The following is a 25,707-nucleotide window of genomic DNA, read 5'->3' on the forward strand; positions in this document are numbered from 1 at the left end:
TTTGGCCATGAGCTCATGTCATGCTGTATACTGCATTTTCTGAACTGGAGTTTCTTCCAGATTCGGAGAGAATGAGTGTGTGCCTAGTGGGTAGCTGGGCAAAAATCCCGAATGGAGAGGATGGTCACGAAATGGCGGAGAACATTTTTCTCAACAGGTAATAAATAGTTTTTTAATTTAAAATTTGTGTACCATTTTCAATTTACAGAGATAATATCGTCCCTATTCCAAGGGATAAAGCTTATCTATCGGATTTTCGTGAAAAGCATCCAGATGTCAAAGCTGCTCTTGTCAATGGTATCGAGCATTTCGACGACCAGTACTTTGGGGTAAGAATTTTTATTATAGATAGAACCAGTCAATAAGAGAGACAAAATCATATTGTCAGTTGGTTTTTGACCATTTTGAGCATTTTCAGAAGGATGGAATTCGGTTGTGAAGTTTCAGATAACTGAAAATTTCGGAGTATGTAAGACTATATTGAAAACTTTGCATTCCCAGAATTTTTTGATAATTCTACATTTTTCAGCTATTTGTCAATTTCTGAAAGATACCTGTATTTTCACGTTTTTAATACGAAAACGGACCAGTAATGGGTGTCTTTCAAAAATCACGAATTAGCTGAAAAACAAGGAATTTTCAAAAATTCTATGAATGCGAAGTTTATGATCTAGGTCTGTTTCAAACCCTCCGAAAATTTCAAAGTTACCGAAAACTTGACAGCCGAGCTGCAGACTCGTCAACTGAAAAATAAGTTTTTGTATATCTCAGTGACCGGCACTGTATGTATTTTCCGACAGTACACAGTTGCTGTTTCTACTTTTAAATATGAAATGATTCCTATTCAGACTGGTGAGTCGGAAGCGATTTGCATGGATCCCCAACAGCGTATGCTAATGCAAGGAGTGATCCAAGCATTGGAAAACGCTGGAATCTCCATTGAAATGGCTTCTGAAGCGCGTGTGGCCGTTTACACTGCCGCTTGGTGCTACGACTACAAGGATCTTCTTCCGCCAGATCAGTACATGGCAACTGGAAACTCGGCTAGTGTCATGTGTGGAAGGTGAGAAAACGAATGTGTTTGTTATGACAGAAAAAGTAAACTAGACGGAAAATGAGATTCGTGGTTGTTTGTTTATTTGTCTCTCACTCTGGTGTCACATTCTTTCACATTATCTTACACAATATACCAATTGATTTTAGAATCACCTATTTTCTAAACTCTCGGGGAGCAGCTGTTGGAATTGAAACTGCTTGCTCCTCGTCGCTTGTGGCTTTCCATCTTGCACGACAGGCAATTTTATCGGGAGAAACCAAACTTGCCCTGGTCTGTGGAGCCAATCATGTTGGATCCAGGTGAGTTACATTTTTGAGTGACTCAAGCTCAAGTTTATTTTCAGATCTTTCCACTCTCTTTACAACTCTCATATGGTCTCTCCAAATGGACGCCTTGCTGCTTTCGACCGTTCTGCTAACGGATTTGTTCGAGCTGAATCGTTCGCTGTGGCGGTTTTGTGCTCGAACCAGTTTGCAGCGGAAAATAATCTGAACATCCACTGTGAATGTATTGGGTCAGCTTTCAACAGTGACGGAAAAACGCCTTCGCTTACCGCGCCAAATCCAATTTCGCAATATGAAGTAATTTTACTATCCAAGAAGTATTTTTTTCAAACAACCAAAATTTAGGTTCAACTGGAAGCTTTGAAAGACATTGACGTCAATACAGTACAACTTGTGACGTGTCATGGAACTGGAACTAAACTTGGAGACCAAGTGGAACTAACAGCTATCAAAAAATCATTCAAACCGGATATCCGAGTAATGAGCCCTAAAAGGTGAGGAGTCTTATTTGCTATGCGTGAAATCTTCTCTTTTCTAGCTCTATGGGACACGGAGAAGGCGCGGCCGGTCTAATCGGCGTGCTTCAATCGCTCTATTCCATGCAACAGGGTATAATTCCACATCAACTCCATCTTCAATTGCCGTCCGAAGATTTGGGAGAAGAGAAGTCTATGGGATTCGTAAACGAAGAAATGGATTTGACTAAGGTGGCGATTAGCTCATATGGTTTTGGAGGAACCAATGCATGTGCTATCATTACGAAACCAAAACAAAGTACAATGAAGCAAGATGCATATGCGGAGTCAAAAGTTCTGTTTCTCTCTGCCAAGAGTCATGATTCTTTGAAGCTCCAAGTCAATGATGTCACTACATTCTTGGATCAGTCAGATGCTGTCTTCGAGGATATTTTGTACACTTTTAACGATAGAAAAACAAAATACGATGTGCGAGCAGCAGTATTTGGAAAAAATCGAGAGGAAATGATTAGAAAACTTCAAAGAGGAGATTTCTCGCTAACAAATTCTCAAGAAGGCACTTTCGAAGTGGAGTTCGGAGAGGGAAACGAGAAATTGTGGTTGCTGAGAATGCTTTATGAGACAAATGAGTCATTCCACGCAGCTGTGGACAAATATTGTAAGCTAGCTGAAACATGTGGTTTCCCAGAAGCAAGAACAGCCCTGTTCTTCCCCTTCAAGCTCACCTTAACACCTCTCACCTACAACATCTCTCGTCTTATATCCAGTATGGCGACTTTTGAACTTCTCGTGAAGTATAACACTCTACCAGGCACGCTTCGAGGAAAAGGACTCGGCCAAGTTTTCTGCCTTGCCGCTGCCAAAGTAATCAGCTTTGAGAGCGCCGTGCAGCTAATCAAAGGAGTGGTGGCAGAAGCAAATCTCAGTGACATCATCAGCCAGATTGAGATTAAAGCATCGAAAATTCCGATTGAGATTCAGCACTCGAAGAGCACTGTGAAGAAAATACTTCCGATTCACATTTCGGGCGAGCTTAAGGAAACTGCTATCCCTAATCTGATGTCATTTGTGGTGAATGGAGAGGAAGTGGCCGAGTTGGATCCCATTAAAAAAGTCCAAAAACTCAACTGCCAGCTTTTCGCATCCGGCTTCGATCCAGCTCTTCAGTTTCGGGGACAAATCGTCAAAACTCCTGGATACTCATTTCTCAAGAGAAAGTTTTGGCCAGAGCCACTAAGCAATGCGATTGCTGAGGCTGTCGAAGAGGAAGCAAACACAGGAATATCTGCTGCTGAAATTGAAACAACAGTAAAAACAATTGTCAAGCAATTTTTGGATATTGATGAAGATGATATTAATCTCCTGGAAACAGGCGCTGTCGATTCCTTGACATCCATTGAAATGATTGAGGCATTTGGAACTGCTGTAAATCAAACAATGCCTTTTGATTTGTTGGAGAGTTATCCAACCACAAAAGATATTATCGACTTTCTGAAAACTCTCGTTTCCTCTAACCCAGTACAAAAAACCACAAACGCGGTGGCTAGAAAAGCTACAGGAGCTGTTTCTACGGACACCGATGTGAATGTGATTGCCGCTGACTTTATGTTTGCAGGAGTTGATGGAGAGAAAGAACTTTGGGATACTCTTCTCACCTCTAAACTTGTAACCAACAAAATTTCGGAAACCAGGAAGAAACAATGCGAAGGAAATGCTGGTCTAGAAGTCGGATTGCTCAAACAAGACATTTCGTTATTCGATAACTCTTTCTTCTCTGTCGCAAAGGATGAAGCTGAATTCGTTGATCCTCAACACCGTCTGCTTCTACATTCAGCTTACAATGCATTAGAAAAATCTGGTCTCTCTGCGATTCCTGATGCAGATCTATTCCTAGCTATTAGCGCTCACTCTGAGTACCGTGCTCTCGCTGAAAAGCTTGTTGATGACCTAGACGAAAGACTATGGATGGGAACTGTACACAGTATGGCAGCTGGACGATTAGCAGCATTATTGGGCATTCGGGGTCGTGCGGTAATTGTCGACACGACGTGTTCATCTATAGCCACTGCCCTCGAAATGGCAGTTAATTCAATAAGAGAAGGTAAACTGCAGTTTTAAATTTAAAAAAAAACACACAATTTATTTTCAGGAAAAAAACATGCCGTGGTCGCTACAAGCCAACTGATCCAATCATCCAAATGGTTGTATTCTTTAAGAACTTTGCTGGACCACCATAACACAAAATCGTTCGCAGTTGATGGCACCGGATTTTGTCGATCAGATGGTGTCGGAATGATCATTCTCAAAGCTGCGGAAACTGGGGACTCAGCACTTATTCGAATTTCCTACGCTAAAAGTCATCACTGCGGTGCTGTTATCACTCCGGTGGTTAGCTCGATTTCTCAGCTGTTGGCGGATGTTGGTGATGTTTCATATGTTGAAGGTAGTGGGAAAATTGGAAAAAAAAATCATCAAAAATTTCAAATTTGAGGACATGGAACAGCAACTTCCGCTGGTGACAGTGCCGAGTCAATGGCCTATAAAACGATGGGAAAAGAATTGATCATGTCTTCAGTTAAAGTAATTTTGCACAGTAAGTGATAAGATCAACACCTCTTAATGAATTTCAGGCTCAATTCGGGCATTGTGAAGTGGCATCCGGACTGATTCAGCTCATGAAAGTCGCATCATTAAGCAAACATGGACTGGTTCCCGCCATTGTTCATAATTACCTACCAAATGAACATATAAGGTAATCTAAACGCATATTTTTTATTTAAATTTTTGCTTCAGGAACAATGAAGATATTCGTCTTCCATTCGTCTCTGAAGAAAGTGAAGTTAAAGATTCAGCTATTGTTTCGTTTGGTATCACTGGTACCAAAACAGTGGTAACCACCAAGAAAGTTATCGAAGTTGAGCATGAAAACTCATCAAACTGTTTCCTACTACCAATTAGTGCAAAAACAAAAGAAGCATTGAAAAGAGCAACTGCTGATTTGATTGGAATGATAGAAAATTCTTGTGAGAGCCTTCAAGACATTTCGACAACTTTGCAAAAACAGAAAACTCATTTCAAATGGCGCAGTGCAGTTGTTGGATGTAATCACTCAGCAGTTGTCAAGAATTTGAAAAAGTGAGACTGATTTTAAGAAATTTATCTTTTAGTTCATTTCCTTCCAGGCTACTCACCAGCGATAAATCCAGTCTAGCATCCAACTGGCACATTTCCACCACTCCCTTCTCTATCGGATGCTCATCATTTTTCAACAATGTTCCAGAATTTGAAGAGCATTATACCATGTTCTGCCATCGGCTCCGATTTGAACCACACTCTAATGAAGGATCAGTCTATCATATGCTATCTGTTACATATGCACTGATCAAAATTATCCTTCAACACAAACTATCTTCTTCATTTGCGGTTGGTGGATTCAACAGTTTATTAGTGTTGGCGGCAATCGATGCTGCACCATCCCACTATCTCAATGATCTTCTTCACGCATTCGCCAACAATGACATCCGACAGATGAAGAGAATCGCTAGGGATGTTACAATTTCTGTGGAAAATGTGGAAGTTTTGACTTTAAAGGGAGAACCAATCACAACTGCTCGACAAGCGGTTGATGCCACAATTGACAACAAACCAACTAACGTTAGGCTATCAGAAAATACTCTGATATTATCTCCAAATGAAGAATACCCCTACACCGAGTCTCTTCAGAACATCAAAGAATATTTCAACTTTATTGGAGAAAAGTTCATCAGAGGATCCCAAATCGAATTTTTCAGTATCTTCGGGAAACCATCAAAGTTGATTTGTTTACCTGAATATCCATTCAATCGAAATTCCTTCTGGCTACCGATCCCTGAGAATCATGCAACAAATACAATTCCCATTGCAGTTCCAACCGAATATGAGTTTCTTCTGAAATCTGAAAAATGGAATCATGTCAAGAATCATATGGTTGATTCAAAAATTGTGCTTCCTGGAGCAACGTCTATTCGCTTGGTTCATCAACTTCATGGGAAACCATCGGTTGGATTATCCAATATTGACTTTTTGACAAAGATTACTCCTGCTGAAACACCAACTACCGTAAAACTGAAGAAACAAGACGGAATGACAACATTGTGTTTTGGAGAACATGATGCTATCAGTTTTAACTTCATGGATTCGCAAAATTTTGATTTAATTCCAAATGAAAGATTGAATGCTGAAACACATCATGGCGATGATATCTATGAGCGATTCTCCAAAAGTCATCTAACCTATCGGAATGAGTTCCAAATGCTCAATTCGTTGAGATACACTATGGGCCGAGGAGAAGCGAGATTTGTAGAAATGAAGGATCTCGATATTCTCATTGACGGAACACTTCAAGCCATCGTTGGCTGCTATTTCTTCGAGAATCCCAACGACCACAGCCCATTTGTTCCGTTTACAGTTGACAAATGTTTCATTGCAAATGGAGAAGTTTCTCAAAAACAGTTGCACACAATTCTTACATATGATTCGTCAGATAACTTTATTACTGGCAGTGCTACAGTGTATGATATGTTGGGAAATGTAAGTGAAAACTGCTAGTACTATTTTAGTTGAATATTTACAGGTCATCCTTCACATTTCCAACGTGACATTTAAACGACTCGATAAACAATCACCACTTTCGACGACATCAAAAACAGTTGACACATCAAAAATAACGAAGAGAGTAGAGAATGAGAATTTGAAACGGGAATCTAAAAATATGCTTCATTTATGGTTCGAAGACAACTTTGGATGGACTGATATCGACAACACAACAGGATTCTTTGATCTTGGTTTGACTTCTATTCAAGCAGTAAAATTGAGAAATGCGATAAAGTCAAATTATCCAAATGCTTCATCAACTTGTGTATTTGATTATCCGAGTATTGAACTTCTTTCGGGATATCTTTCAACACTCAATGATCCACCAACTATTGAGAATGAAGACGAGGATGTAGAAGATGATAACAAGGAATTGGAAGATGATAACCCAACACGTTTGGCACAGAGCCCTATCGGAGTAATGTCTGCTGCTTGTCGTTTGCCAGGAGGGGTTTCATCTCCTGCCGAGCTCTGGGAGCTCCTCAAAATTGGTAAAAATGCTTCATCAAGAATCCCAGCAACTAGAGTTCCCACAAGGAACACGTTGATATCAGGTATGAAACATAATGATTTTCAAATAGTTATTATCCTGATTTTGGCTACTAGGGTACTAATTGGCTTAACGCTTCTAATTTTTTGACACTAATAATTAAATCCTGAAAAAAAACATAATTTCAATCTTTACACAATCAAACTTGAAACCATCCAGTTACGCTTCAGATGAGAAAAATCGATGGTAGATCAAAAATTAACAGTAGGTCAAAAATTGATGGTAGAACAAATCCCAAAATATTAGTTTGATCAAATTTTGTTGCGGATTTTTTCAGAGGGAAAACGGAATAACATGAATGAGAAAAAAAAAGAATAGACGCATTTATATATTTTTTTTCATAATAAAAACAATTTTTAGGATCAAAATACGGCAACCCTGTGGAAGGAGGGAACTTCATCACACAGGACGTCACCCAGTTTGACCCTGCATTCTTTAAAATTTCAAAGAGTGAAGCCGAATTAATCGATCCTCAGCAAAGAATTCTTTTGGAATGTGTACAGGAATGCCTGGAGAATAGTGGTGTCACCGAGACAAGCAATGTTGGAGTGTTCGTTGGTTTGATGGAAAAAGAGTATCAAGATATGATGGAGTCCTCCTCGATTCTTGCTATGCTCGGATCTATGGCAGCTGTGATTGCTGGACGTGTGAATTATGTCTTTGGATCTTTCGGTATGTTGTTTCTTAGGTTACAAATATCCATGGTTAATTTCAGGACCATCTGTGACTATTGACACTGCATGCAGTTCCTCTCTTGTTGCTTTAGAAATGGCTGTCAATGCCTTGTTGGATAACAGATGTTCCAAAGTTATTGTGGCTGGAGTCAATTTAATTTTAAATGAGAAGGGTTTGTATGAGAGTCTCAAATCTACCACTTAAGATCTGTATTTTAGGACAAGGACTGCGAACCAACGGAAAAATGCTCTCCCAGCATGGAATGTCTTTGAGTTTTGACTCTAGAGCATCCGGATACGGTAGATCTGATGGATGTGTTGTTTTGATGCTGGAATTAGCCAAACCGAACTTCCACTACATGTCCACTATCCAAGCCGTGAACGTGAACCATGGAGGTAGAAGTGTATCATTGACAGCTCCAAATGGAACTGCCCATAAAATGTTGCTCACGTCGGTTATCAAACAAAGTCCATCTCTTGCGATCGATTATTGGGAGGCTCATGGAACCGGTACACCATTGGGAGATCCAATTGAATTCAATACACTTTCTTCGATTCTACAAAATATAATAATTGGATCCGTGAAAGCGTCGTTGGGACACGGAGAGGCTTCTGCTGGAACTTGTGGTTTATTGAAACTCTTCATGATGCTCACGTATCAATATGTTCCTACTCTTATCCATTTCCACGTTCTCAACAAAGACATCAATGCTGGAAGCATCCGACTTCCTATCATCGGAGAAGAAGCTGAATTGGTTTCTGCTGGAATCAGTTCATTCGGAGTCAGCGGAACAAATGCTGCGGCCATTGCATTCAACGATAACAACAAGTTAGAGCCATACACTCCGATTCACAAGTACTACATTCTGCCGATATCTGCAAAGAATCAATCTTCTCTCGATCAACTAGAGAAGCAAATTCTATCTGTCATCCCTATGACCGATGTTCCTATCAGCAGTATTGCTAGTGCTTTGGCCAATAACCGAAACCATTTCAACATTCGCAATGCTCTAATGATTTCTCACTCCGGCACAGTAATTTCGAAAATTGCTGGAAAACCCCATCGGGTTGCAAAGAAAGATCGATTCCATGTGAAGCTGGGAGAAAACATTATTTACCCCAACCTTCTACAGTATGATGTCATTCATGAGATGTATACTGTAGCTGCGTTAAAGAATCCGCAATCATTTGCAATGAAGTTTGCAATTATCAAATTCCTGGTATCACTATCAGAGTTCATCGAAGTGGTTGCTTCAGACACTGAAGAACTTTTGGCGATTCTTCTCGCAGATGGTTCACTGAAATGGGAGAAACTAGATAAGAAGATATTTGATTTGCCTGTTGGCAATTTACTAAATGAGCTGGCAGACCTAAATTTGAATGGAACCACTTCATCTGCTATCAAGTCTTATCAGACACAGCCGGAATCTTCAACAGTGGACAGTCCGACGAAAGTTATGCAAATGATAATGAGCCTCTACGTAGCTGGATATGATTTGGACTGGAGCACTGTATACTCTCCCGTGGAACGGTTTGTCGCTCTTCCAAATTATTCATTCAACAAGCAGACGCTGTGGTTCGAAGAACGAGGAGAAATCGTGGATCACTACTTGATTGGAACTGTTGAGGAGGAAACTGAAGACACCTTGATTCTTAAGAATCAAATTTCGGAACTACGTCATCCTCAATTCTTTAAGGGAAAACCACTCGACGTTGGAACAATGACCGAGATTGCAATTGACGCTTTGAAAATCAGAAATGAGATTCCATTCTCTATTCAAAACCTAAAAACTGAACAATTATCACTGACTAAACCTGCATGGCTCAAGACAATTGTGAAGAAAGAGGAAGATGATGAAGTGTTCACTGTTTCTGCTTTCATTGATGACAAGAAACTTTTCTCGTTGACTGCTTCTTCCATGGAGATTGACAATATTGAGCTGCCAGCCGTTGAGGTTCAAATTCCGGACAAGGTTGTGTACTTGAAAGAGTGCCCGAACGCAGTCATCAGAAGACAAAGAAATATGATTTATGTTGACTCACGATCAGAAGTCTCACCATTCCGTACTGCCAATATTGTGCTGAACGAAATTATTGGGTTTGCTCCAACTCCGTCTGATATGTTTGTGGAGATCCTCGGAATACTCCCGCCAGTTTATTATATGGTTCAAGTGGACGATGGTGCTCTATGGCAATTCCAGGTGAGGAAAATGGACATGTGCAGAGCATCATTAAAAAAATTCAAATTTCAGATGATCTCTCAAGAAAAACAAGTGTTATCCAACATTTACGTGCTCAAAGATGCCAAGGGATTGGAAGTGCCAACTATCAGAATGCATAAGAAATCTACGCTGTTGTCATCTCAAGAAACCAGTCTGGTGGCTGCAAAAACGCTTCAAATGGCAGTCAGAAACAAGGTATGTTGAATTTAAAAAGTTCTCATCAGTGTTTCGCTTCTAGGTTTGTTTGGCTGTGGGCGATGTCATTGACTCTGGTTTGGAAATCGATGAGAGTCAGATGAGTACAGGTTTCTCAGAACTCGGTATGGATTCACTGGCGACAGTGGATCTATTGAATCGATTGAACCAGAAGTACTTCCCAGGTAAAATTGTGTTTTCCTTTTTTGTTTAAAAAAATTCAATTTTTTCAGAAATTGAGTTAACCACCAGTGACTTGTTTGATAATCCGAACATTATCGATTTGTCCATTATGATTGAGCAACTACTAAATGAAAAAGGAATCACTGAGCCAGCAACCCCAAAGATTTTTCTTCGTGAACGCAAACTCTCGATCCCAGCTGTCAGGGCTCAGGAACTTGCCCAGATTGAATTTGTGAAAAACTACAAAGCACAACAGGAGCAGGAAAAAGAAGAATCCAAGAAAAAACTCGAAAATGACTTGGAAACACAGCTCCAACAAGAATCTGAGGTGGATAGAAACGATATTCGCCGTAAAATTTCGTCTGCAGTATTTGATTTGGCTACTGACAGCTTAACTTCTGAAGATTTGGACTCCAAAGGATTCACTGATCTTGGAATGGATTCTCTCTCAATTGTTGACTTTGTGAATCGATTAAATGAGAAATATTTCCCAGAAGATGAAATCACCGCAAGTGATGTGTTTGATTATCCCACAGTTGATGAACTGGCAGATCACATTGTAAGGAAGAAAAGTGTTTCTTTCCCATTGCATCCCGCATCTGGGGAAACCATGAACGGAGTGGAGAATCCGATCCAAAATGAGCCAGAAGTCGAGCAACTTACACAATCTTACATTCTAAAAAATAGCCCCACTGGCTTCAAACTTGATTACCTCCTAACATGGTCGGGATTAGGATTACAATTGTCAAACCCATCAAGCTCGAATTTTATTCTAGCTCTCAACATCGATGGTGGTCAGGATAAAGAACTTCGGAAGATGCTTGCTGAGAAACAAAACATCTTGATTAACTTTGACAAACTACAAGATAGTTCAATTGAGACTATTTACATGAGTCTGCTGAATTTTGTGAAAACTTTATCGAAAAGCAAAATCAAGTGCAATTTTGGAGTGTCTGGAGAGTTCAGTCTTGGAAATTCAATTGCCAGAGCGTTCATGAAAACAATCTCATCTGAAAAGTACCCACTTATCAGTTTTGAATGGGATCAGAAAATCCAACAAGTCAGCTTTACCGACTCAAACTCTTCGATTCCTGGAAATTGGTTGATTACCGGAGGGTTGAGTGGTATAGGATTCGAGATTGGAAAATTCTTGGGGAACAGTGGAGCTGAAAACGTTATCCTGATCAGTCGAAGACAGCCAAGTGCCGATGTGCTGAAAGAGATCAAAACGTGGACAGCTAAGGTATCGATTTCTTTTTAATAAATACAAAACGTTAGTTTTCAGGTTCACACAATAGCAGCTGATGTCAATAATAAGAAAAAATTGATTGAAGAGCTAACCCGTGTTAACGTTGATGTTACTGGAATTATTCATTCTGCTGGAGTACTCAAAGACTCTAAAATTGAGAGACAGACTAAAGATTCATTCAATGAAGTTTTCAAACCAAAAGCTGACGGTGTGAAGGTTTTGGAAGAAATTGAGAAGCATTTCAGTTATAAGGTTTGTTTATTTTTTATTTAGTTTTCTTCTAAGTTTGCAACAACCCCATATTTTTTCAGATCGAACATTTCATTATGATGTCATCATTCACTGCAGCTTGTGGAAATGAAGGTCAGCTCAATTACGGAGTTGCTAATGCTTTCCTGGAACATCATGTCCAACGCCGTCGCCGTGAGGGAAAATCAGGATGTGCTATTCAATGGGGAAACTGGATTGATACCGGAATGGCTACAAACCCACAAGTACGGAAGTTCCTAGCGGATCTTGGATTTTTGGGTCAACACAACAAGGATGCATTGAAATATTTGAAGGCTTGTATTGAAACAAAGCCAGAAATTGTCATGGTCGCTAATATTGCCTGGGATGTTATATTGAAGAATCGCAAAGATTTGCCCAGAGATCTTATCATCAATGGAATTCTTCCCTTCTCTACAGTCACAATTGAAATGAATGGAAATGAACAATCTCCGACTTTCTCCGATAATTTTGAAGAAGTTTCAATTAATGTGGCTGTTGAAGATGCAGATGAGGTTCTGGAACTTTTGAAAGAGAAAGTTTCTGAAATTGTGAAATGTGCTCCAAGTAAACTGAAAAGCAATAAGAATATCATGGATTTGGGGATGGACTCGAGACTGCTGGTGGAGTTTTTGAATTATATTAACTTGACTTTCAAAATCAAATTGAACTTGGCCGATGCCTACAATTACTCAACATTGGAGAAGTTGGCAGCTTGCATTTTCGACAAACTGAGCAACACTGCGGAAGAAAGTCCAATGGGTCAAGACGAGACTCAAGAAGAGACACTCGTGGATAAAAGAGAGACGAAATCTACAGATTTCTGTCCATACTTCGGTGTAAATGTTTTCTTTGATAAAAAAGAAAACTTGGAAAAAGCAAAATCTGAAGCTGTTAAATGTTTGGTGTCCGGAAAAACATTACCGGCAGCTGGAAACTTTGCGATTCCAGTCATTGGAACTTCCATCTCGGATGTTATCAGCAAAATCAAAGCTGCAACTGAAACGCAAGTGAAGACTTGCCAAAGAAAATCGAAATGCGTTTTGATGCTCACTGGCCAAGGATCGCAATATCCACTAATGGGAAGACAACTGGTCGAGAACTATGAAGTTTTCAGAGCCACGTTGCAATCCTGCTTAGCTAAATGTGATGAATATTTGCAAGGAGAAGTCAGCCTTTGGGAGATTCTCTTCAACACAGAACACTATAAGCTTCTCCAACTCACAAAACATATGCAACCAATTATGTTTAGTTTTGGAATTGCAACTGCTCAGCTTTGGTTATCATTTGGGTTAGTACCTGACTACTATCTCGGTCATAGTGTTGGAGAACTTGCTGCTGGAGTGCTCGCCGGTATAATGACTCTTGAAGACGGTCTTCGTCTCATTGTGGAACGTGGAAAAGCAATGGAAAACATCGCTGGACTAGGAGCTCTTCTTGCCGTTCAACGAGAAATTGCTGATGACGTGCTCCGAAAATTCAAAGTCTCAGTGGCAATCATCAATAGTCCAAAACAAGTTGTTTTCGCAGGAACAAAACCCGAGCTAGATTCGGCATTGGCTTTCGTAAAGGGGCAGGGTGAGTAGTCATTGTAAAGGGGCAGGGGAACGTATCAAACCGTCTAATCCTCTCTTTTTAGGCAAACAAGGCACATTCGTGAACCAACGCTACCCCTTCCACTCTAGTCTAATCGATGAGACCCATCTGGTCGCCCTGCGCAAATGTCTCGCAGACATACGATTTCGGCAGGGGGCGACGCGTTTGGTAAGCAATGTGACGGGGCAGATAATTAATACGTTTTCGGAGGCCTACATCATCAAACACACCATCTCCGCCGTGAAGTGAGGCTTGTCTATATGCCCTTATCGCAAAGAAACATTTTCAGGTTTGTGGATTGTGTAGAGACTTTGCGAAACGACGGAGTGGCAGTATGGATAGACGCTGGACCAGCTGCGATTCTGGCTACTTTTGTCAAACGGATCATTGTTCCGGCAGAACTGTCAAAACATCGAATTGTGCAAACATGCAAAGAAAAAGATTCCGATGTAGAAACTCTTGTCCAATCCTGTTTGGAATTAGAGCAGTCTGGATTTGAGATTTTATGGCCAAAAGTTTATGGATGTGATACCGATACTGATGCACCACTGGCTCATTTTCCTGTAGTTCAAAGCGATACAATTCAAAACCATGAATTCGAAATTTTGGAGGGTCATCGCCTTAACGGGAAAATAATTGTTGCTGGAGCATACCAAATGTTTAAAATGGATCAACTCGTCAAATCCAAAGCCTCAGGATTGGACTTAGTTCTGAAAAATGTGAAATTTGTGAAACCGTGGTACATTGAGGATTGCAAAGCTTTTCTGATCCGCTGGAACTCGGACATGTCAATCGAGCTGGTCGTGAATTCCGTCACTGTATGTTCTGCTAAAGTTGAGATGAAGGAAGGAGCCCTGGAAATTCAGGTCATTGGAGAAAACGAGAAGCCTTTTGACGTCCATGAGTTCTACGAAACACTCTATCGTAACGGATTACAATATGAAAGCGGATTCAGAAGAATGGATGATTCAAAACGATCGGACAAACGATGCTTCTCAAGTCTAAAACCATCTCCGTTTGCTTGGCCGCTCATCGATTCAGCTATGCATTCCATAACTGCCAGTGTTGTTCCTCGTCGTCCTGACAGCTACTTCTTACCGGTTGCTATGGGACAAGTCACTTTGAAACAAGAAGAGGATTTCAAATTGAAAAATCTCAATGCACAAACTGTGATCACTTCGGAAACTGACAAATTCATCCAAGTTAATGTTGTTCTGGTTGCTGGAGACCAAATCATTTGCGAGGTGCGAAACATGACAATTGTGGTACTCAAACTGGTCCCAGCCGAAACTCCAACACCGACGCCAACGATTGCCAAAGAGGCCAAAAAATCGGAAATTGAAATCGTAGGCTTTGATATTACGCTTCCTTACAATCAGTTGTCAACCAATAACGAAAATTGGAGTTTTCTAAAAACCAATAGAGTCAAACAACCGCTTCAAACCCGAAACGCTAAAACTGAAGAACGAGTAGCTTTGCTTGATGCTGATCTCCGCTACTGGGATCCAGAATACTTCGGCATTCGTCCAAGTGAAGCTGGATACCTAGATTCTCAACAACGCTTGCTTCTCACCAGTGTTGCCAAGCTTCTTGACTCATTGTCTATTTCTAGTCTTCCAAGTAAAACCGGAGTGTTCATTGGATGTTCAACCTATGAGTTTTCTCAAATTGTATATGCTCATAATCAGGAAAATCCAAGAGCAGAATGGGGTGGAGGCACTTCGAATTCCGCTCTAGCTGGGCGAATTGCTCACTGGCTAAAACTGAAAGGACCCGTTCTGACAGTGGATACCGCTTGCTCATCTTCATTTCACGCTTTATCGTCTGCTTGCGAAACTATCCGTTCAGGTCAATGCGAATGTGCAATCGTTGGTACAGTCAATTTAGTTTTGCATGAAATGACATCCAATGTGCTTCAAAATGCTCAAATGACGGTGCAAGACTTTTGCAAAGCTTTTGATGTTGATGCAAATGGATACAAGAGATCAGAAGCGGTTTGCACATTGCTGATATCAAAAACTGGAAAACTGAAAAGTATGGCCAGTATTGTGGATTGGGCAGTTGGTCACAACGGGAACAGTTCTTCTTTGTTCACACCAAATGGAATATCCCAACTGGAAATTATGAAAAAAGCTACAAGCAACACCCGTGATATCATTGGTGTCGAAACCCATTGTACTGGCACAAAACTCGGAGATCCTATTGAGCTCAGTGCAATCTCAAAGTTAATTTCAACTGATTGCTCAATAAGCAGTAGCAAGTCAAACATCGGTCATGCTGAAGGTGCAAGTGGGCTCGTTTCTCTCTGTACCCTGTTAATGTCTCTGCAGACAAAGTACAAAATGGCACAACTGCATTTGAAATGCCCAACTGAAGTGATAACAAAAGGTGCACTACATTGTCAATTTGTTGGTGAAGATCTGTTAGCTGACGAGCACTCGGCATTCCTTATCAATAATTTCGGTTTCACGGGCTCTAACTGTTCTTTGGTCATCAAACCAAAACAAAATGATCCCGAAATTCACGAATCGAAAGATGTGTTCTATCCAATGCTCTTATCAGCGCACACTATAAAATCTTTGGAGAGATATATCAGTGTATTCAGAGAATTCGTAGCATCTTCTTCTGCATCTCTCCGTGATATCATGCTCTCTCTTCTCCAAAAGAAGGTTCACGTACACCGACAATTTTTGATCTACAGCTTCAAAAGAAAACTTGTTTCGGATCAATTTGATGATGAGAGATGGAACCCAATAAGACAGCGTTGCATGGTTTTTGTCAAAGAAGGAACAACTGTGTTCGAGAAAGCAACTCATTTTCAAAGAGTTCAACTACCACCAATTGTCTTCAATAATAGTCTTCATTGGAAATTGAATCCATTCCATGATGAAATTGGACAACAACCTTGCGTACCTCTCCGGGAAATATTCTTCGAGAAGGTGCTAGTAGAAAAAGCCGAGAATAATGAACCTCCAATGAGAAATGTCGCTTGCGTTGGGCGACTAACTCTCATTCCGAAAATTGAAATGGAAGAGGTCTCTTGTTTTCTAAACGGAATAATTGTGTTCCATCCACTCTCCAATAGTATTGAAGAATTTTTGAAACTCACAGAGCTATGGAGTCTAGTCAGTCCGGATCAAAATAGTGTTATCATTGTGGCCTGCTTCAAAAATGGAACTTCTCATACCGAATGGACAGGAGTGCTGCGATCTTTGGCATCAGAGAAGCCAATACTCTACAAATTTGTGTCAATCGACCATGTCGATCATTTGAAAAAAGAGTTCAACTACCAAGATGTCTTTGAATCCATTTTTTACTCCAATGGTTCACGTTATGTTGAAAGATTAAAAAGGCTCACACCAACCCCACAAAAAATGGAAGAAATCGAGAAGTGCCTGATTTCTGGAGGAACTGGTGGAATCGGAAAAGCTGTTTTAAACGAGATCAAACCCAAAAAGTCAGTCATCATCACAAGAAAAGAACCAAAAGAAGAGGAAACCAAATCTTACTTGTCTTCAGATGTCGCTGATTTTATTAGTCATTCCAAATTTGATCATGTGTTCCATTTTGCTGGAACCGTCAAAAATGCATCTCATCTAAATATCAAAAAAGATATTCTAGAAGAAATGGTGTTGACAAAATTTCAAGGAGCCAAAAATCTGAACCGATGTTGCTCAAAATTAGGAAAGTTCTACTTTTCATCGTCAATCGCTTGTATTCTCGGTTCGTTTGGACAGTCTAATTATACATTTGCAAATGGTTTGGTGAACTCATTTTTGGAGAATTTGTCTCGAAACACTAAAATCATACACTGGGGACCTTGGAAAGAAGTTGGTATGCTGGCCAAATCAGAGTGTGATGATATCAAAAAGCAAATCGAGATGAATGGATGGATTCCGCTTTCAAATTCAGATGCCTTGTCGGTGTTTTCAACAGATCTGATAAATTCCAAACATCAAGTAATTGTTTTCGATGGAAACTTTGAAGAAATTGTGTCCCGACAACCACACCTACAGAATTTGTTGTCTGAAATAGTTCTGAAATCAACTGCTCAGAAGAAACAATTTTCCGACTTTGAATCCATTTTCTACGATGTCGTCGGCATTAGGGACATGAACGATAAGAAACATATTCCATTCATGGATCTTGGAATTGATTCTTTGTGTATGGAAAATCTACGACACACTCTCAACGTACACCTCAACCTGGAATTGAATGTTTCTGAAATTTTTGAAAACGCCACATACGAAAAATTGAAGAATTATGTGGCCAGTATGCTGAAATCGAAATCTACTGAGAAATCAAGCCCGAAAAAAAGCGATAACATCACTAATTTTAGAGAAAATGATAATCGTGTAGCTGTGATTGGATGGAGTGCAGAATTTTCTGGAGCTGAGAATATTGAAGAATTCTGGGAAAACCTGCTAGATGGCGTAGTATCCACTGGCAAAGAAAACAGTCTGCTGAAATCTCCATTTGGTTTTGATAATAAATTCTTCAACATCACCGATGAAGATGCCAAAATGCTGGATCCTCAAGTGAGGAAATTCATCCAACACTCGTACTTGGCATTAGAAAATTCTGGATACGTTGATAAGCGGCAGGATCTGAAATTTGCAGTTTTTGCTGGATCGGAACCATCTGACTATGGAAGACCGGAATCTCAAAATGATGCAATGAGAAAACTATTCGTTATGAACATGAACAACTATCTTGCCAGCTACGCATCCTACTGTCTTGATTTGAAGGGAGAAACTGTATCTGTGTACAGTGCGTGTTCAACAACTTTGGTGGCTGTGGCAAATGCAGTGAAAACGATCCAAAGTGGTTCTGTGGATTACGCATTAGTGGGTACAGCGTCAATTGCAGAAGCTTCCGAATGTCTTTCTGGAAATAGTGATGAGAAGAAAACAATATTCTCAAAATCTGGAATATGTAGACCATTCGATAGAAACTCGGAAGGAATCGTGAGAGGATCTGGTGTTGGATGTTTGGTATTGAAAAAATATTCAGAAGCAAAAAAAGACAACGACAATATTCACTTTGTTATCAAAGACTTTGCAATCAGTAATGATGGAATTTCTCGTGCTAGCTTCATGGCACCAAATCCAGCTGGGCAGCAGAAGTGTATGACGGAAGTTTTGGAAAAGTTGACACAAGAAGAGATGAATAGAATCGAGTATGTGGAGTGTCATGCCACTGGCACGACACTCGGAGACACCATTGAGATGAATGCGCTTCAAACAGCATACTGTTTCAAGAAAAATCTACAAATTGGTTCATGCAAGGCTAATATCGGACATGCTTATGCAGCATCTGGGCTGGCATCTTTGATCAAGTGCGCAAAGATGCTACAAACTGGAAAAGTTCCCCCGCAAGTGAACTTCTCGGAATTTCGTGATAGTTTTGGAACCTTTTTCAATGTTTCCACACAGAAGTCATTTATACAAAATGATAGTTTTATTGCGATTGACTCATTTGGAATTGGAGGTACTAACGTTCATATGATTATTGAAAGGCTAGGGATCAGAGAAGAAAAAAATGACGATGACGTGGAAAATGTGATCCTCCCAATTTCGGCGAACTCAAAAGCTTCTCTAGTTGAAGCTATTAAAACAATGGAAGTTCAATTGAAAAAATCTAACCTCAACAAACTTTCCTCAACCCTTCTTCATCATAGAAACCAAATGAACTTTCGAGCATTTATCATCGCTTCAAAAATCATTGGAAAAGTTCAAATCAAAAGTTTCTCTAAAATCAAAACATCTATGAAATCTCCAAAAATTGCATTATTTTTCGCTCCACAAGGAATTCAATTTGCCAACATCTTGCCGCATGAGTATGTACATAATTTTGATTTCAAATCTTCATTGGAGAGACATTGCAAAACTGCAGAACATCTTGGAGTGTCCAACCTTCTAGAAATTTTATACCCTGGGAATTATGAAAATGAGGATCTCATCCAAGACACTCTTTACTCTCAAATATCACTTTTTGTTCAATGTATGGCAATTTTCGAATGCTTGAAAGCTGTGATCAAACCACAACTTCTCATCGGCCATAGTGTGGGAGAATACGCAGCGGCGGTTATCTCTCAATGCATATCGGAAGAAGAAATGATGGAACTCTTGATAGAAAGATCAAATTTAATCAGTCAAACCCAAAAAGCTCGAATGTTGATGGTATGGAATTATGAAGAAGAACTTCCAAATAGTGTGGTAATATCCGCCATAATTGATCCCATCACAAAATGCATTGTTGGTCCAACCGAAGCAATTGACGAACTTGAGAAAACTTTCAAACTCTGCCAAGTCAAGTACCGCAACATCAAAACAAATCATGGATTCCATTCTAAAATGCTTCAACCTGTCTCCCAAAAATTCAAGAATCTCTGCTTATCTTTGCCTTCCGAACCTCCACGAATTCCAATTATTTCAAGCATCACTGGTCAGCGGATAAAACGATTCGACGCTGAATACTGCAGAAAACATCTTACCACTGCTGTGAATCTAGATCTTGTTGTGGATAACATCATCAAGTCAGGCGTCGATGTTGTTGTAGAAATCGGACCTACTGGAGTTCTTTCGAATTTATTGGGCAAGAAAAACTCAAAAATTGTTGTGATCCCAACATGTGGAACAAAAAAACACCCCAAAGCCTCATTATCCGATTGTATTGGAGAACTTTGGTGTTGCGGAATTGATATTCGTCCGTTGTTTCCGAAATTGAAGATTGATGGCAACGCACCCGGATATTGTTTTGATGAAGTACAATTTGGTGGCCACAAGAAGACCTTCCCTGTTTTAAAATTCAATTTTTACTCGGAAAAATGGAGCAAATTGAATAATTCATTGTCTACTACAGCTGCTCTTTCTGATTTTCAAATATATGACAAGAATATTGGATCAACTCAAACCTCGAAAATCCTCGTCTATCATCTTGAAGGTTGTTCGGATTCTCATCAAAATTATTTTGAAGTGGAGAAATTTCTAAAACAGTGTCAATATGAAACATGTCTGTTTATCACATCCTCTGATTCTGCAAGTGTTCACATTATTTTGGGACTGCTACGATGCCATCAAATTGTTTCAAGAACCAAAATCAAGTTTGTGGAGAACTTTGAGAATCTGGAGCTCAAAAAAGTTGTCAGCAATGCAATTGCCTCGGATGGCTTGTATGTTCGTGTCACTTCGGAAGGGGTGTTCGAACATGGCTTTTTGCAAATCTCTCCGAACACGCATTCGATAAAAACGAAGATGAGAGAGAATGCGTTGGTGTTTGGAGCGAGTGGATTTGTCGGCCAGTCTGCATCTAGGCTGCTGCATTCTTTTGGGACGAACGTTATAGAAGTGTCGAGAAGCTCGAAAATTTCCAGTGACATCCGACACTTGAAAAGTGTTCAGGAGGTATTGAAAAGTTTGAATTTGAAGCACTTTGATTATGTTCTAAATTGTGTTGGAAAAGAATCCTCCTCGAAAATCAACAAAACTTTTGAAGAACAAGAAGAAACGTTGACAACAAAAACATATGGAAATTCAAATATTCTGAAAGCTCTCCAAGAGTACAACATCAAAGTCGACAAGTATATCACTTTCTCATCATTGAGCTCTGTTATTCCTCTTCTCGGAAATTCAGACTATGCCAGTGCCAATTGTTATGTAGAAGCTCTCAAATCAACTTTCGTTCAGAAGCTATTGGTCCTATCGTTACCTCCACTGGTAGACAGTAGAATGTATGAAAAATCCACGGAATCCACAAAAGATATGCTCTCTAACTTGTCAATGAACTCGGAAGAACTAGATAATGCTCTCAAAATTGCGCTTCTCACTGAAACTGAAGGAACTTTATTCGTTTCACTGGAAGATCCTGCCCAAATCGCTAGAAAGAGTTTGAGCTATCACAGGAGAGATGAAATAGGAGAGGTTCCTGAAAATGAACAACGCGAATGTCTTGTAACCTCAATCCGCAACATCTGGAAGGAGACACTTGGACAATCTTTAGGGATTGACATCTCATCAAACTTTTTCTCCCTTGGTGGAGACTCACTGAGTGCACTTCAAGTTGTTTGGCAAGTTCAGAAGAGAACTGGGAAAACTATTGAAGTCAACGATTTGTTCAATAATCCAACACTTCAACAATTCACCGACTTCGTTCAAATGTCAAATTCCCAGTTTCGACCTTCCTGTCATCAAGATGACGAAAAAATTCCCGACTTTAATAATATCCAACTGACTCATTCTCAAACTCAAATGTTCATGCTACGTCAAGTTGATGTCACCTCCAGATACAATGTGATTTTTGAAATTGTCGTGAAATATGATATTTCATTTTGCTGGAATAGCTTGAAATACTCGATCCTCTCATTGATTGCCTATCAAACCAGTTACCGGAGTGTTTTTGAAAACTCCAGACCACCCATTCAAAAAGTTTGTTCCCTCACGGAAAGTTTTCATAATCTAGATGACAGATGGGATTTGTTGGATGCGATATCTCAAGAACTTTATCATTCATTTGAAATTGGGCAAACTACACCATTAAGAGTACGAATTGCGGAGGATAGTGATAACAATCAAATTCACATTGTTTTCAATCAACATCATATTCTCACCGACGGCTGGTCTATGACAGTTCTTGCTGACACCATTAGCAAGCTGTATACTTCGTTTAAACTGAAAACTGTTTTCCCATTGAAGTCGAATCAGTCGGTTGCTAAACTTGCAATCCAACAATGTGTGGAGAATCTTCAGGAAGCGGTTGATAATGCATCCAAATACTTTGAGAACGAGAATCACACTATTATCCCATACGACGTGTCTGCTGTAAAAGAAGAAAACCACAAGCGTTTCATAAAGAGAATTCCAACAAGGATCTGGTCAAAAATCGTGGATATGTCGAAGAAATATAGCACAACCACACACAATATTTGCCTGGCAGTTTTTTGTGAATGCGTGCGTTCCTTCACTGGACAAACAGATTTGATGTTTGCGTTTGCGAATTCTGGAAGGAATTCAGAGAACAAAGATCTTGTTGGATATTTTATGAACAATGCCTTGTTCAAAACATCCATCTCAGAAGATGTTGAAAAGTTTGAAAAAATATTAACAATCGTTTCCAAATCACTTAAAGATTGCCGTAAATGTTCGAATGTTCCATTTCACACGCTGGTTGAACAAAATAGAAAATTGAATGCGATATCGATTTACTTTAACTTCCGTCAAAAATTGGACTATCCCAGTGTGAGCATCCCCGGAGCTACATGTGAAATCAAACATCTCTCCTTAAATAACGCCTTCAGTTTCTCATTCACAATTGATGAAACCCCGACCGGCCCTCTCATTTCCATAGACTACGATAGCTCGAAATATTTTGAGTCTACGGTCAACTTGTTCTCCGAAACGTTTTTGAAAAAGGCAAAATTTTCGTTTTCAAAAGCGCAAAATAACAAAATTATACACGTTCGTCGGCGAGCCGACTTCCCCTCATTTCTTTTCCAAATTGACTTGTTGACCTCTTGGAAGCTATTTTCGGACGAGTCGCCTGCACTTTTGCTCTCATCAAACACCATAATGTACTCTGAACTGGCTGAGATAATTGAGAAAGTGGCAAAGTGCATTCAAAAACAGTACCAAATCGAGAGAGCTGCTTCAGTCAGAGAGGATGATATAATTGGAGTATATTCTAGTAAAACACCAATTTCAATTCTTGCTTGCTCGATATTGGGAGCCTCATATGCTCCAGTAGACCCCTCATGGCCCGAAGATCGACAACTATATGTGAAGAGCAAAGTGAATATCGTGTTTGATGAGAGTCATGATGTCAATTTCGAAGTTTTGAATTTGCGAAGTTTCAAAACCAGAACTCAATACGCCGGAATATACACAATATTCACCAGTGGCTCAACTGGTGTTCCAAAAGGTGTCTTTATGGCCGAACAATCGGTCTCCTCATTTTTGACATCAGCTACGAAACAATGCATGTTCCGTGAGAAAGTACGTGTTCTCGATTCGGTCAAACATGTGTTTGATGTCAGTGTTTCAAACATCTTTGGCCCGATGCTCAATGGTGGGTGTCTCATTTCTGCTGACCACTCCACAACAATAACCGACAAACTTCAAAAGTGTCAATACGCGTTCTTACCCGCCGCCGTGTTCAATGGATTTACCAGCGAAACAATGAGAAGGCTGAGAACCGTTGAGACGTTGACCATCGGTGGAGAGACAGTCTCTGATGCTGCACTGCAATGTGCATTGAAAATGTATCCGAAAATGAGAATCATTCAAATTTATGGACCCACGGAGACTTGTGTGTGGTCCCTGACAAATCGATGTAGAATTTCGGAGTCAGAAAATGTTGGAGCAAATTTAGGAGAGTCAATGGAAAATGAATGTTATCGAATTGTAAATGATTCCATTCGAGGTATTCTCAAAGTTCAAGGAATTTCACTGGCTCGCGGATACTTTTCTTCTAATCCTAAATGCTTTGGCAAAAATTACTCAACCGGCGATGTGGTTGATAGCCGATCAGGAATCGTTAAATACATTGGAAGAATCGACAATCAAGTAAAATGGAAAGGCGCTAGAGTGGATTTGACTGAGCTTGAAAAAGAGCTCCTTTTATGCTTAGGCTTGCTTCAGGTTGCAATTGTTTATTCGAACCAAATGCTTATTGCTTTTCTGGCTGGAACTTCAACAGCATTTCAATATTCTGACTTGATTGCAAAATTGCAAAACAAAACTCATCTTCCTGACCATTATGTGCAAATCGATCAAATGCCATTGAATTCCAGTGGGAAAATTGAAAAGTCAACTTTATTGCAGGCTTTTGAAAGTGTTCGCAAATCATACAAGCGAGAAATGGTCCCGATGAAAAATTCGTTGGAAGAGAAGGTGAGAAAAAAAAATTATAAATAAAATAAAATGAGAGTTTCAGATTGTCAAAGCAAGTGGTGACGTCTTGGGTCGCAAAACAGAAATCACCGACAAATTTTCTGATGTCGGAGGAAATTCATTGACTGCTATCCAACTTGCTCATCGGTTGACTGAAGAGTTGAAATTCGATGTGAAAGCTCACGAAATACTACAGTCCAACAATTTTGGAGATTTGAGCAAAACTTTGGCGAGTTCTGTAACCAAGCCAGAATCAAAGGTTCCAAATGTTATAACCAAATTGAGAGAGGTATACTTTTATGCCTAATTTTTAATTCATCTTTTTTTAATCAGGTGCCCAACTCGAAATTCAGCATCTATTTGGTTCATGCAATTGGAGGAACTATCTATCCATACTACTCGTTCCTGCAAATCTTCCCCAAAAACATTTCCCTTTATGGAATCGAGTTTGATTTAAAATATCCGTGTGGTGATTTGAGAGAGCTCGCTCATTTCTATGCACAGGAGGTTGGGATAATTGGAATTGAAAAACTAATTTTTAAACGTCAGATCGCTGCTCATGCCGGCCAGAAGCAAATCTTTGTCATGGGCCACTCAATGGGAGGAATTATGAGTCGTGAAATCGTGGCAGAATTGAAAATCTGGGGATACCAAATACCATTCGTAATGCTTTTTGATTCTTGGGTTCTTCGAACGAACGAGCTGGATATCGAAAATATTAAGCAATTCATCACTGTGAGTTTGAAAATATTTATCTAAAAACACTTTCCAGTATTTTCAGTACGTTTTCTCCGGCCTTCCAGATAGTGAACATCGAATTGATAGAGCGGTTTGCTTTTGGAATTTTAATTGAAAAACTCAGGTTTCAATTTTGCAGATCAAACTCGCTCAACTTCTCCGAGAATACAAGACCTCCGTGTCTGATACCAAACTATACCTGTTCAAAAGCAAACAACTTGGAGATGCCGCCTTCAAAAAAGCTGTTAGGTAGTTTGCAAAGATTTTCAGAATCTCCTCATTCTTTTACATTTTTACAGAGTGGATCTGAACGAGGAACTGTCCAGATCAATGACTTGCAACGGTTTTGATGAGCTCTCTTTGCAACCAATCGAAACATATTTGGTATGATTTTCAGTTTTCACTTCTCACAATTCGTAGTTTGAAATTTTTCTAGATTGATGGTGATCACGAGTCGTGCTTGAAAGTGGAGAACTTGAAGAAGGTGAAGGATTTCATTCTCGCTCCATTCAAACCGTATTTCGATCAAGCTTAAAATACTGATGCAGCTATTAAATAATATAATCTTCATTTTGTTTATATTTATCAAATGAAATCCGTCATTTCACGAAATTTTGTAATCTATTCATAAATGTTTCAAAAAACATTTTCCCATGCCCGCCACTCTCCATTCATTCAGTCGAAGCACATCGTTCAAG

At 39.7% G+C, this 25,707-nt stretch overlaps 1 protein-coding gene across 1 annotated transcript; it reads left to right on the top strand.

Annotated features, from left to right (window-relative positions):
* Window positions 1-20: 20 nt before the first annotated feature.
* CBG14683 lies at window positions 21-25,544 on the top strand (the record flags this gene model as incomplete). The annotated part of the gene is given in 28 exon segments (XM_045239726.1): window positions 21-157; window positions 209-329; window positions 849-1,063; window positions 1,204-1,356; window positions 1,401-1,638; window positions 1,687-1,835; window positions 1,880-3,918; window positions 3,967-4,260; window positions 4,309-4,397; window positions 4,448-4,569; window positions 4,611-4,952; window positions 5,000-6,386; window positions 6,430-7,003; window positions 7,360-7,671; window positions 7,688-7,846; window positions 7,893-10,090; window positions 10,134-10,275; window positions 10,324-11,516; window positions 11,559-11,774; window positions 11,834-13,367; window positions 13,429-13,630; window positions 13,663-24,271; window positions 24,315-24,560; window positions 24,605-25,006; window positions 25,053-25,100; window positions 25,149-25,235; window positions 25,259-25,393; window positions 25,446-25,544. The coding sequence occupies 28 exon segments, from the start codon at window positions 21-23 to the stop codon at window positions 25,542-25,544; spliced, it is 23,442 nt and encodes a 7,813-aa protein (XP_045095485.1).
* Window positions 25,545-25,707: the final 163 nt, after the last annotated feature.

Source organism: Caenorhabditis briggsae, assembly GCF_000004555.2.
Source record: "Caenorhabditis briggsae complete genome, chrX, whole genome shotgun sequence".
NCBI lineage: Eukaryota > Metazoa > Nematoda > Chromadorea > Rhabditida > Rhabditidae > Caenorhabditis > Caenorhabditis briggsae.